The 15,105-nt window shown below is 34.3% G+C and overlaps 1 protein-coding gene across 9 annotated transcripts in view; it reads left to right on the plus strand.

Moving 5' to 3' along the window:
* NBEA (neurobeachin) overlaps nucleotides 1-15,105 on the plus strand; it is a 667,980-nt gene that overhangs the window by 367,068 nt on the left and 285,807 nt on the right. For all 9 annotated transcript variants that reach the window (XM_044249587.1, XM_044249579.1, XM_044249580.1 and 6 more), the window contains one exon: nucleotides 2,876-3,042. In XM_044249587.1, the coding sequence (XP_044105522.1) occupies nucleotides 2,876-3,042 (167 nt within the window). The remainder of the gene's footprint in view (nucleotides 1-2,875; nucleotides 3,043-15,105) is intronic.

Below are 15,105 nucleotides of genomic sequence, written 5' to 3' on the forward strand. Positions count from 1 at the left end.
TTTTTTAATTTAATTTTATTTTTCCAGTGTTCCAAGATTCATTGTTTATGCAGCACACCCAGTGCTCCATGCAATACGTGCCCTCCTTAATACCCACCACCAGGCTCACCCATCCTCCCACCCCAACGCTTCCAAAACCCTGTTTGTTTCTCAGAACCCACAGTCTCATGCTTCATCTCCTTCTCCGTTTTCCCCCAATTCACTTTTCCTTTCCTTCTCCTAATGTCCTCAGTGTTATTCCTTATGCTCCACAAGTAAGTGAAACCATATGATAATTGACTTTCTCTGCTTGACTTATTTCACTCAACGTGAGGCAGGAATCTATAAAAATCTTAGAGGAGAACATAGGCCTTGAAAATAATAAATAACCATCAATTTATTTTCCTGATGCAACATGCAAACAAGTGGGGCACGGCTGGAAATCAGAGTCCGAGATTTCAGTTTTGATGAGGTTTTTATCTCAGGAAGCCAGCTCTCTTAGTCATGCAAGTTGATGCCCTCAGTCTAGTAATCTCTGACCTTGCTAGCTGAAAAGCACAAGACAGAGAAATAACTGTTGTCACTCTCATACCCAAGCTCTGCTTCATTTGTCAGAGGAGACAGCACACACTTGTCACATGAGATTGCAACAACCTTATTTTGAAAAAAAAATACCAAATATTTTAAATTTTGATAAAAATACATTGACAATTGGGTGTTTATCAAAGTATCATATCCCTTCAAGAGTAAATACTATTGATTATTTATCAAGATATCCTGCTATAATCTGGGTGTCAAGAAAATTTTGACTTATCTGTTCTTTGAAGAATATGTTTAGATATGAGATATGTCAGGAGTTGAAACAAAATAAGGATATTCAATTAACTAGTGACTTCTGTTAGTAAATAAGATTTAGAATATTAGCTGAATCCCCTGCAGGATGAGTTTTGAATCATTCATATATCTACTAAGAAAATCAAGAAATTTTGTGGGGATATAAAAAGGTCAATATTTATTATATGAAAGCATTTAAAATAGATTTTTAAGCAGCTAGATATTAGTGACAAGTTTTAACACATATTTAGCCAAAATGGAATTAAGCTAAGGACAGTGGTTCTCAGCCTTTTTTTCATTAGTGCCCCCTAAGGAATCTTTTCTAATCTCCCTCTCCCAGTAAAATTTTATTTCTATAATATGCTGCATATCTGTTTGTGTACTATATATGCATCTGGGCTTTATATGTAGAAAGGATATGGTTTTTTCTCATCCTCAATACCACTTTTTATGCCCTGGGCATGAGTTCATTCCTGTTGAGGATGCATGGCAAAGAGTGATAAGAGACTATGAAGTGGACATGAAGACTCAGGGCTTTTTAGATTATGTAAATATAAAATAAAATTACATAAATCAAATTTTGAGAGTATCATCATTGTTATTTAATGGATGTATTTTTTTTAACTGAAATGTTTAAATTTGTTCTTTTTAGGTTAGAGCTGTATTGGTAAATGCATTGACTTTGAGTGTGTGTGTGCGTGTGCACGCTTAAGTGGTTTACCAAACACTTACCACTTTTAAATTGTAAAAGATTTTATAAAAGCCATGATATTTTATTAAGATTTTTGGGGAATTTCTCTGTCTCCCATATAAGCCTGTGATTAAGAGATAAAGTATATTTAATTTGAGATGGGTACTTCACAGTTTTTTTAGTTAACCATTGTAATTGTTAAGGAAGAAAAATGAAAATTTCATTTTGCTCTCCAATGAGCTAATGAAATATTAACCTCATTATGGAGGCAGATCATTGTACTAATTGGTGATTCCCTGTACAAAAAGATAAATTGGAAAATGAATTAATCCTTCTTAGAGTACTGTAAGGTTATTTCTCTGAAAGAGATGACTTGTGGTAATAGTCTGCATCAATAGCTAGACTGAAGGGATATGTTCAAATTCCTTCCATGAAACAAATTTTTACATAGTAAAGATGAATGTGAATCAATTATATGTATTTTTAGATGTGAGGCTTTTTCTCCTCTAGTTATATTATATGCTTGGTAAAGTTAGAATTTACGATCAGTCCACCCTATATAAAAATTACTATACAAAAAAAATCAAACCTCATTAAAGAGATGTTCATCTTCATGTTCATATTGAACCTGTCTGATACATAGACATAGATTAGCTATGTCACTGATACTGGTGAGCATGAATGCGGACAGTGGACAGAACAACTGATTATTAGAAAAGATGAGAATAAGAGGGTTGTTATCATGGGAACCTTTGAACACATTAAATTCTAGAGTTGGGAGAGATTATAGAGAAAACTTTAGCTTCTCATTCTTTAAATATGAAACTGGGGAAAGAAAAGAATTTTCACAAAGTGTGGAATAAATCCAAATCTAAATTCCTAAGTCATTCCTTTTCCTTGTATACCACATTGCCATTCATGAAATTGGAAAACTAGAAATAAAATGGCAAGTTTTGGATCTCTATATAATTATCAAGAATGTAATTCTCATTTTAAGTGTGGGATATACCATATTTGTTAAAATAATAATTAGATTTATATTTTTAATAAACCATTCTTCTAAAATTATTACTTTGGGAACATATTAAAATCAGACTCAGAATTTTAGGAGCCTTAAAGAACATTAATTGCTTTATATAATACCATCCAAATTATCTTCCATATACTTCATGTATAATCACATAGAACACATTTTTACAAGTTTGAAAAGTGATTGTAGTGACCATATTCTTTCTGTTTTACTTTTCTTAAATTAAATTTTCATAAGATTGTGTTATTATCCTTCAATTTAAGTTCAGATATCGTTCCTTACTTGGACACCGCAGAAGTTATACATTGTTAAACATTATGCATTGTTCGTATTTTTTGTAGTCGCAGTGTGCCCAGTATGCTGCTGATAGAAGAGAGGAGGAAAAGATGTGTGATCATCTCATAAGTGCTGCTAAACATCGAGATCACGTTACAGCAAACCAACTGAAACAGAAGATCCTTAATATTCTCACAAATAAGCATGGCGCTTGGGGAGCAGTTTCTCATAGGTGAGTTTCACAAATTTACAAGTAAATAATAACTCACAGGTTATTTATAATACTTAGAAGTTAAAGATTAGAAACTTTAAAATTATGTAGAAAAAATGATTTAAAGCATACAAAATTGCTTGAATTTTTCCCTGATATCTTTAGTAATTCCTTGTTAGAATCCTTCAGGAGATAATCTAAACTTTTAGCAGAAGCTCCAGTGCAAGCCATTTCTAATTTAACAGTAATATGTAATATAAAAAAAATTAGGCAAGTATTTTAGACTACTATCTCTTATATGATGTGTGTTAATTATAAGAAGTGGCTTTTTTTCAACTTTGAAGAGTCAACTCTACCTAGTAATTAAATTTATATCATTCTTAATTTTTCTTAAAAACAGGTAGTCATAGAAACATTTACTGTGTAGAGGTAACACATTTTTTAAAACTTTTCTTCCATATTTTTCTATCCAGTCTTTCTTAGGAAAGATTTTCATTTACGATATCATAGTAAAAGTATTTATGATTAGAGCATTTATGATATCATAGTATAAGTAAAATCAAAATTGGTTGTTTATGAATTACAGATGTTCTCGCAGAAGTTTTGTGGGCATAAAATTTTTTTTATTTCCTCTACACAATGAAGTTTTCTAGAAAAATAATAGTGAGGCAGGTCACAATATTTCGATTGCTAATGTTCTTCATTTTTAGATCTTCATTTTATTTGATCCTATTAAATGCTTTTAAGTCTCTGGCAGAGTTTAGGGGTTGGTTAACTGTGACCAGCACACTACTAAGAAGACTCCTGATAGAACTTATTCTCTTAGTTGGGGAAGAACATCTAGAATATGACCATGATACTGTTTGATCATCTGGCCTGGTATTTCAAATATAAGATACACTTGGTAAATCTTTATAATTTTTGTATTTAAGGCAAAATTATATCTTAATGACCTTAAAAATAATCAACACTCAATATTTCTTTCTTATAATAATAGTGATACTGTGACACCTAGATTTATTGAATGCTTATTGTGCGCCAAGCATCATATTAAGAATTTTGCATGACTTATTTCATTTAACCTTTAGAACATCTCTATTTAGTTTGGTACTCAAATGTTTTCCGTATTATATTGAGGAAACTGGAGCTTTCAGAAGTTAAATAAAAACTTACATAGTATCAAACAAGGAGAGACAGTGTTTCAGTCAGAGTTCTCCAGAAAAACATAAAAACAGAACCAATGGGATATATTTGAGACATAGAGATATAGGTATAAATATAAATATAGAAATAGACATAGATTTATTTTAAAGAATTGACTCACATGATTATGAGGGCTGGTAAGTCTGAAATCTGTGGGATAGACTGGCAGGCTAGAAACTAAGGCATGAGTTTTGCTATAGTCCTAACACAGGATTTCTTCTTCTCCAATGAACCTCAAGGTTTATTTTGTTTTGTTCTTATTTTTGTTTTTTTAAGGCCTTCAACTAATTGGATGAGGTCCACCCACATTTTATCTTTTATTTAAAGTCCAGTGATTGTAGATGTTAATTAACTACATTTAGGAAATACCTTCGCAGCAACATCTAGACTGTTATTTGACCAAATAACTGAGCACCATAGCCTAGTCAACTTGACACATAAAGTATAACATTACACATGGTAGCAATAATATGGGCATTTTGCCCAGCTCTAGACGTTGTCTCTCTTTTTTGTGTTTTCTGAATTGGATTTATCTTCTTAGTTATATACAATCAGGACTGTAATGTATTATTGCTAATAATTCAGGTGATATGACTCAGGATATTGACTTCAGTGTATAAAGATGCATGAGAACTTGAGGTCTTAATTATTTCATCATCTGATTAGGATATAGCTAACAGAGAGTCACCTCCGTAGCTGCAGTCATGAGTCAAGTGCATCCTCTGCTCAGCTAATCCTTTACTGGGTTTCATTAGACTGACAGAAAGACTGGCAGCAGGACCCCTTAGATATAAAGGTAGCTTCTCTTCTTTCCTGCACATTAATTCCCAGTGACTAACAAAAAAAAAAACACACAATCTTTCTGTTAATCATCCTTTCCTAAGTAAGTCACTGAACGCTAAATATTTAAGAATAGGTTTTGTTCTCTATAATCTTACTTAGTATTTGACTAATTAATAAGACTCAGTCATTAGATTGCTTCTCTTTTTTGTTTTATTCACTCTTTATTGTAGCTTTTACAAATCTCATGGCTTAAAAACACAACCACTACGTTGATAACTCCCTAGTATATTATCCCCAGTCCAGATCTTTCACTCACCTCCAGACTTGTTTATCCATCGACCTATTTGGCATCTTCTACTTAGATACCATGCTTCAGGTGACAAAACAGCTCCTAAGACTTTCTCCCAAACCATTTCTACCTCAGCCGAGGGCAGCTCCATTCTTAAATTTGCCCAGGCCGTAAATGTGGCTTTTATCTGCTCCTAACACATCACATTTTGAGCCCTGAGGCACATCTTACTGACTCTGTCACAGAATATGTCTAGCACATTACCCTTGCGGTCCCCTTGATCTAAAATGATGCCATCATTTCTCACTTGACTTGTCCCAGCAGCGTTTTCAATAGTCTTCCTGCTTCTGCCTTGATCCTCCTAAAGGCCATTCTCAAAACAACAGCCTGGGCGAATTTTATTAAAATGTATATCCTTTTGCTCCTCTGCTCAGACGTGCTGCGCAAGATGGTAACCATTAGTCACATGTGGCTATTGAAATTTAATAAAAATTAAATTTAATTAAAAATGTAGGGCCACCTTTCAGGTACTCAGTAGCCACATGTGGGTGGCAGCTAGCATATTAGACAGCACAGAACGTTTCCATTATTGCACAAAGTTGCACTGAACGGTGTTGCTCCAGAAGTTTCCTGTATCACCAAAAGTTAATATCCTTACAATGACCTACAAGGACAGAATGTGCTATTTTTGATAGAGTGGATTTGATAGATTGGATTTCAGAGAGATAAAGAACCACTTGGGCAAAGAACTCTCTGAGCATTTTAAACAGAGGGAACAGCCTGCAAAAGAAGGAGGTGCTTGGCCTGTTCCAAGAGCAGGCAGAGACCAGTATGGCTGCCTTGGAGTGAGCCATCGATGAGAGGTTATGATCTTTGTTAACTCTTTGACCTCCTCTCCTGCTACTCTCCCCTGGCTCATTTTATTCCAGTCACTGTGGCTTTTTTGCTGTTTTTCTGGCTTTTAGTGACATGCTTATTCTATTTGGAATATTTTTTCCCAATCTATGCAGCTCCCTCTCCCACTTTCTTCCAGTTTTAATTCAAATGGTACTTTCTCAAAAAAGCCATTATCTGTAGCCACTTCTTACCCTCATGTGTTTTGTATTGTATTTCTCTGCTTTATTTTTCCTTTTCCAACATTTATTACTATCTTACATATTATGTACCTATTTATTAGTTGTATTGTTTTGTCTCCCACGAGAATACAAGCTCCATAATGGAAAGGATTTTTCTCTCTTTTGTCCATAGAATACCTCACACCTAGAATAATGCCTGATACATGGTGCTAAATAAATATCCACTGAATAAATTAATAAATGAACACTTGATGTATACCCTTTTTACAACGATACTGATGATGGAATGGAAAATAAATTAGTCTGTTGTCTGGGACGATTTTATATTTTGAATGAAATCGTATTATTAAATGACAAAATGTACTTAGCCTTGCATAAAACCAAAGCTTGGGTTCATCTGGAAAGTGAGAGGAGCAATTCTCATTTCATTGGATTATTTAAATGGTAAACTGAAGTATTATAATGCAAAATGCTTAACACGTTAGCTGACACAGAGTAGACTTTGTATATTTATTAGTCTCTTTTCTTTTTTGTTAGCTCTTTGAAAAAAGCCTTTTTAAAAAGACTTTATTTTTTTAGAGCAGTTTTAGGTTCACAACAGAGATTTTCCTTATACCCTCTCCCAACACACATGTATACCCTCTCCCATAATCATGGTCATTCTCCCAAATGGTACATTTTTTACCGGGACTGAACCCACATTGACACAGTATAACATAATCACCCGAAGTCCATAGTCCACCTGACTGCTCACTCTTGGTATTGGTTCTGTGAGTTGGGACAAATTATCCCATATATCCAGCATTATAATATCATATTCAGTATTTTAATTGCTCTAAAATTTCTCTGTGTTCTGCCTATTCATTTCTCTCCCCCCCCCACCACCCTGGGCAACCACTGGTTTTATTGTTTTGTTTTGTTTTTAAATCTATAGTTTTGCCTTTTCCAGAATGTTATATAGTTGAAGTCGTACAGTATGTAACCTTTTCAGATTGGGTTCTTTTACTTAGTGACATGCAATTAAGGTTCCTCCATATTTTTTCATGGCTTGATGGCTGATTTTCTTTTAGTGCTGAATAATATTTCATTTTCTGGATATACCACAGTTTACTTATCCATTTACCTACTGAAGAGCGTCTTGGTTGCTTCCAAGTTTTGGCAGTTATGAATAAACATTTGTGGGCAGGTTTTTTTTTTTTTTTTTTTTTTAAAGATTTTTTATTTATTTATTTGAGAGAGAGAGACAGTGAGAGAGAGCATGAGCGAGGAGAAGGTCAGAGAGCGAAGCAGACTCCCCATGGAGCTGGGAGCCTGATGTGGACTCGATCCCGGGACTCCAGGATCACGCCCTGAGCCGAAGGCAGTCGTCCAACCAACTGAGCCACCCAGGCATCCCTGTGGGCAGGTTTTTGTATGGACATTGGTTTTCAGCTCCTTTGGGTAAACACTAAAAACCATGATTGCTGTTTGGTATGATAAGAATATGTTTAGTTCTGTACGAAACCACCAGAGTGTCTTCAAAGAGTCTATAACATTTTGCATTCTCACCACCAACGTATGAGAATTTCTGTTGTTCCGCCTCCTCACCAGCTTTAACTATTGTCAGTGTTCCAGATTTGGACCGTTCTTATAGGTGTATGTAGTAGTGGTATCTCATTGTTTTGATTTGAATATTCCTGATGACATATGATGTGGAGCATCTGGTCATGTGCTTATTTTCCATATGTACCTCTTCTTTGGTGAGGTGTCTGTTAAGTCTTTGGTCCATTTTTTAACGAAGCTCTTTGCTTTCTTATTATTGAGTTTTAAGAATTCTTTCTATGTTTTGCATAACCATCCTTTATCAGATATGTCTTTTGCAAATATTTTCTCCCAGTCCATGGCTTGTCTTTTCATTCTCTTGATGGTGTCCTTTGTAGTGCAGAAGTTACTAATTTTAATAAAGTCTGGCTTCTGTTGTTTCTTTCATGGGTAATATCTTTGGTGTTGTATCTAAAAGGCACCACCCATATATACCCAAAGTCATCTAGGTTTTCTCTTCTAGAAGTTTTATGGTTTTGCATTTTATATTTAGGTCTGTGATCCATTTTTAGCTAATTTTTTTTGAAGGATGTGAAGTCTGTATTGTATTTCTGGGTTCTGTGTCCCATTGACCTATTTGTCTGTTCTTCCAGCAATACCATATTGTTTTGGTTAATGTGGCTTTATGGTAGTTTTGAATCAAGTAGCATTAGTCCTCCCTCTTTATTCTTCTCCTTCCAAAGACCTTTTTAAAGTAATTTCCCATCAGCCATCAATTCATGAAAAGAGATTTCCCAGAACCTTCTAACTTGTAATATATAGCTATAATTTATCGATCTTATTAATTTAATGAACAGATAACTCACGTTAGCATAGTGGTAAAGAAGACTTACTCCCTGTCCTCACTTAGTTCATAATAGTCAAATAGAAGTGACTGATATTAAACAAAACAAATGATTATAGAAAGAAAAAATGTAAATACAAACTCTGGCAATTACTAGGAAAGAAAAGTACAGGGTAATCTAAAGGAGAGGGTATAACGAATGATCTTCATGTTAGATCAGGGAATCAGAGAAGATTTCTTTAAATAAGTTCTGTTTGAGCTAAAGAATGAACAGGGAATCATCACAACAGGTGAGGTATAGAACATTCAAGAGAGAGAAATATTAAACAGAGACTCAGCTTAGAAATAATAAAATGAACGGTAAGGAGGCTCATATTTCTAGAGCTTAGTGAGCAGTGGGGATAGTGGCTTGAGATAAGGCTGGAGAGTAACATATGAGCCAGATGATTTAAAGTCTTATAGATCATGTTAAAAATTTGTGACTTTATCCTAAGTGGCATAAACAGCAGTGAAAGGTTTTGAGCAGAAGAGTAACGTGATCTGATTAATGTTTTAAAAGATCAGTCTGACTGCTTTTTTTTTTCCAATTTATTTATTTTCAGAAAAACAGTATTCATTATTTTTTCACCACACCCAGTGCTCCATGGAAGCTGTGCCCTCTATAATACCCACCACCTGGTACCCCAACCTCCCACCCCCCCGCCACTTCAAACCCCTCAGACTGTTTTTCAGAGTCCATAGTCTCTCATGGTTCACCTCCCCTTCCAATTTACCCAAATTCCCTACTCCTCTCTAACGCCCCTTGTCCTCCATGCTATTTGTTATGCTCCACAAATAAGTGAAACCATATGATAATTGACTCTCTCTGCTTGACTTATTTCTTTTTAAAGACATATTGGAAGTAATAGGGAAGTATAGTCTCTCTATTTATATCTGAGTTCAAATATCACCCTTCCTGTAGCATTCCCTGACTTTCCCTATTTTTCTTAACCCTACCTCCTCCTATTTTGTTATTATCTGTATTGCAATATCTTTGCTACACCACTTAATGTTTTATAGCTGTGCGGATACACATGTCTTCCAATAGACTTGTAGCTTCCTAAGAGGAAGGATTAAATGGTACAGCTACATCCCTGTTATTAAATATATGTTAAATCTGAAGGAATTTCATTCCTATAATATTATAATTGCTGTCTTACCCAAGAAAATATTGAATTTTAACTTAAAATTCCTTTTATCTTTTGACTCAGTGGTCATGCTGGCTCTAACATACTTCAGCTTTTGAATTAATATTATTGCTCTTTATTTTGTCCTGAGGAGGAACTAGAATCTGACAGCCCTTTAAAAATGCATATTCAAGAATTAATGTTTTAAAATAATCCTTAGTAGGTATGAACAGCTTTTCTTTATCTTATATTTTTGGATCGTATTTTCAGTTTCTTAAACTATATAGCTTACTTAAAAACTGGGCAAAGGACTTGATAGGCATTTTTCCAAAGATGATATAAGAATTGCCAACAGGTACATGAAAAGATGCTCAACATTACCAATGATTAGGGAAACACAAATCAAAACCACGGTGAGATATCACCTCACACCTGTTAGAATGGCTATCATCAAGAAGACAAGAGAGAACAAATGTGGCAAGAATGTGGAGAAAAGGGTATCCTTGAGCAACTGTTGGCAAGAATGTAAATTGGTGCAGCCACTATGGGCAGTAGTATGGAGGTTCCTCAAAAAATTAAAAATAGAAATACCATATGATTCAGCAATTCCTATTCTAAAATATATTCGAAGGAAACGAAAACATTATATTGAAAAGATATCTGGATCCGCATGATCATAGCAGCATTATTTACAATAGCTGAGACATGGAAACAATTTAACTGTCCTTCAATCTGTAAATGGATCCAGTTTTGTGTCATATCTATAGGAATGTGTGTGTGTGTGTGTGTGTGTGTGTGTATGTGTGTGTGTGTGATGGAATGTTACTCAGCCATAAAGAAAAACAAAACAAGGGAGTCCTGCCATGTGCAACAACATGGATGAACCTCACATTATGCTAAGTGAAATAAGTCAGACAGAGAAGGACAAATATTATATGATCTCACATGTGGAACCAAAAAGAAAGAAAGAAAATCATAGAAAAAGAGATCAGACTTGCAGTTACCATGTATAGGTGGTTGGTGGAGGGTGAATTGGAGGAAGGTGGTCAAAACGTACCAACTTTCAGTAGTAAGATAAATAAGTACTGGGGATATAATATACAACATGATGACTAGCTCACTGCTATATGGCACATATGAAAGTTAAGACACTAGATACTAAGCATTCTGATCACAAAGGAAAAAACCATTTTTTTCTCTTTTTTCATGTCTCTGTGAGATGACAGATGTTGACTAATCTTACTATGGTAATCATTTCACAATACACATAAGTCAAATTATTATGCTATATACCTTAAACTTATATCATGTTGGATTTCAACTATATCTTAGTAAAACTGGGGAAAAAACTGCATAAGCCATACAACCTAAATTAAACTCGAGATTTTAATAGGCTCTTGAGTAAAAGGGCACATAAACACACACACACACACACACACACCCACACCCACATATAATCCCAATTTTTAGTGTACATTTTCATATAGGCATTACTATTGAGTTTTTGTATAGTAGAAGATTTTATTGAGTGCAGCTTTGTAATGGGAGTCTCTCAGTTGATACTTCACATCTAATATCTTATTTTTATTCTAATAACTTTATAAGGTAGGTATTATTTTTTACGATTTGCATGTAAGAAATGTGAGTCTTGGAGCACCTGGGTGGCTCAGTGGGTCAAAGCTGCTGTCTTCGGCTCAGGACATGATCCCAGCCAGGATCCTGGGACCAAGCCCCACGTCTGGTTCTCTGTTCAGTGGGGAACCTGCTCCCTGCCCCCTCTGCCCATCTCTCTGCCTACTTGTGATCTCTGTCTGTCAAATAAATAAATAAAATCTTTAAAAAAAAAAAAGAAAGAAAGAAATGTGAGTCTCAGAGAAGTAGAGTAGCTGGCCCAGAGTTATACAACTAAGTAATAGGAACAGGATTTGAATCCAGATCCATGTAACCCTAAAGCCCGTGGTCATTTCAATAATGAAATTAATTTTTGTATTTATTGTAAAAATTATTGATTGGAATAATGAAACAAAAACACTTACTAAACTGAATAAGACTAAAAAATCTGGGGCTTTAGAAGGTATTTTTAAAGTTTTACAAGTCCAAGATAATGGTCTAAATGGACAATAGAACTACTGCCCACAGAAGGCAAGATAGAACTTGCAATCTGTGGTAGATTGACTACTCAAACAAAAATAAACACACATATATTCTTAATAGGTGGCTAACAGGGTCCAGTGTCCTACAGCATAATATTTAAGATATCCAAGATATAATCCAAAATTACCTAATATACAAAGAACCTGTGAAATCTTATCGTTTCTCAAGAAAAGATAATTAATAAATGCCAATCCAAGATAATCCAGATATTAAAAGTATGAGAAAAGTACTTTAAAGCAGCTGTTAGAACTACCTTCCATGAAGTCAAGTTAACATTTTTTAAATGAATGGAATGACAGAAGATCTCAGAAGAGAAATAGAAAGTATATAAAAGAGTCAAATGAAAATAAAAAATGTAGTATCTGAAATAAAAAATGATTTAATGAGCTTAATAGTAGAATGAGGATTCTGACAGAAGAGAGAGTCCATGAGCTTGATGATAGATCACCAAAATTATACAAGTGAAGAACAGAGAGAAACAGAGTGGGGAAAATAAGGGAAAGAGCTCCAGTTACCTGTGGGACAATATTAAAAGGTCTAAAATTTATATCATTGAAGTCTCATAGAAGGAGGAGAAAGAGATTCATGCAGAACAATTACTAAAAGAAAAAAATGGCTGAACACTTAACAAATTTGGTGAAAGATGTCAAGTTAGATATTGAAGAAGCTCAGGATAAGCTCAGTAAAAACTATATCCAGACACATCATAATCCATCTCCTAAAAACCAAAGATTAAAAAAAAAAAAACTTAACAGAATGCAGAGCATATAAACATTACATATAAAGGAAAAACAATTCAAATAATGATCGCATTTCCTCAGAAATCATGGAGTCCAGCAATTGCCAAACCAAAATTCTTTATTTAACAAAAATACCCTCTAGAAATACAAACAAACTAAAAACATTGTCAAATGGTGGAAATCTAAGAGAATTCCTCTCTGCCAGACATGTTCTCAAAGAAATGTTGAAGGATGTTCTTCAGGCACAAGGAGAAAGAAACATAAGGGAACTTGGAAATCAGGAATGAAGAAAGAGTTGTTTTGTTTTGTTATGGTTTTTCCCACAAAGATGCAAAGACAAGTTAGTGGAGACATTACAGTCTGTCTTTTCAACAAATAATGCTGAAACAATCAAATATTCAAATGCAAAAATTAGACCCCTGAACTATGACTTGCATCTTATGCAAAATTTAAATTGATGTAGACTTATATATACAATGTAAATTCTAAAATTTCTGGAAGAAAATATAGGAGGGAATCTTTGCAGCCTTGTTCATGTTGGACAGAGTTATTAGATACAGCACTAAAAGCCTGATTGATAAATGAAAGAGAAAGTGCTACAGTGGACTTTATCTTAGTCTGCTTGGGCTGCTATAACAAAAACACCATATGGTAGCTTATAAACAACAGAAATTGTTGTATCTAACAATTCTGGAGGCTGATAAGTCCAAGATAGAAGCACTGGCAAATTTAGTGTCAGGTGAGCCCACATCCCAGTTCATGTACATGGGTGCCTTCATGCTGTATCCTCACAAGATGAAAGAGTTGAGGGATCTCCATAAGGTTCCTTTTATAAGGGCATTAATCCCATTGAGGAGGACTCCACCATCATTACCTAATCACTTTCCAAAGACCTCACTTTCAATACTACCACACTGGGGATTGGGTTTCAACATAAAATTGCAGGTGCGGGGAGGGCAGTATGGGCTGCTGGGAGGACACAAAAACATTCAATCCATGGCAAGCTTTATCAAATTAAAAACTTTTTTGTGTGAAAGAAACTGTTGAGAATGCAGACTGGGAAAACTACAGACTACAAATCACATAATCTTACAAAGGTCTTACAAATATAAATGGATGGAAATATTAGTATATATATTTACCCAAGTATAATAGTATACAAGGGATTTATAAGTGTGTGGGGGGGTGTGCTTATACAAATATATATGTATATTTGTATATATGTGATATGTATGTATAAAGAACTTTTCAAATTTATCAGTAAGAAAAACATTACAATAAAAAAGCAAGCAAAATATTTGGACACTTCAGCACAGACAATATATAGATGACTAATACCTACATGAAAAGATACTATCCTTGGCTATTAAGAAAGTTCAAAGTAAAACAACAGTCAGATGCTAATACTTACCTATTCGTATGACTAAAATTAAAACAAAAACCTTACAATACAAGAGCTGGCAAACAGGTGAAGTAGCTGGAGCTCAAGTACATTGCCACTGGAAATACAAAATGGTGTATCCTATTTGGAAAGCTGTTTGGTGCTTTTCTTATACAATCAAACATCTACGTACCATGTGACACAACAATCCTACTCCTAAGTATTTACTCCAAGAGAAATGAAGACTTAACATTCACACAGAAAACTTTCACATGAATGCTCTTAGCAGCTCTATTAATAAATGCCCCCCAATTGAAAATAGCCCAAATGTTCTTCAGCTGGGGAATGGATAAATAAAGAGTACATCCATATAATGGAATAGTACTCAGCAATATAAAGGAATCTACTCCTGATACATGCAACAACCTGAATGAATCTCAGGTGTATTCTACAAAAATGAAAGAAACCAGACTCAAAAGAACACAAATTGTATAATTCCATTTATGTGACATTTGGAAAAAGCAAAACTGTAGGCAAATAAAACATATTGGTTGTTTCTAGGAGTTAAGAGTAGAAAGAGAATTTGACGAGTAAGGGATAATGTGAGGGAGTTTTAGGGGAGGATTGAACTGTTCTATATCTTAATTGCAGTAGGTTTCATGGCTATGCTTTTATCAGGATTCATAGAACTGTACAACAACAAAAAAAGTGAATTTTACTTTATATAAATTAATAAATGTTCAAAAAGTTAAAAAAATCGAAGGCCCAGAGAAGTCTTTATAGATGACTCAAGCTGTGTATACTAATATTTATCAAACTATATTCAATTTTTAATATTGAGAATTATAATAAAATATTATTAATCTACTGTTTTAAAGTTAAATAAATTACAACTTAGATTATCTCAATTATTTTCATGCCACCGCA

This window comes from Neovison vison, chromosome 5 (genome assembly GCF_020171115.1).
Source record: "Neovison vison isolate M4711 chromosome 5, ASM_NN_V1, whole genome shotgun sequence".
Lineage (NCBI taxonomy): Eukaryota > Metazoa > Chordata > Mammalia > Carnivora > Mustelidae > Neogale > Neogale vison.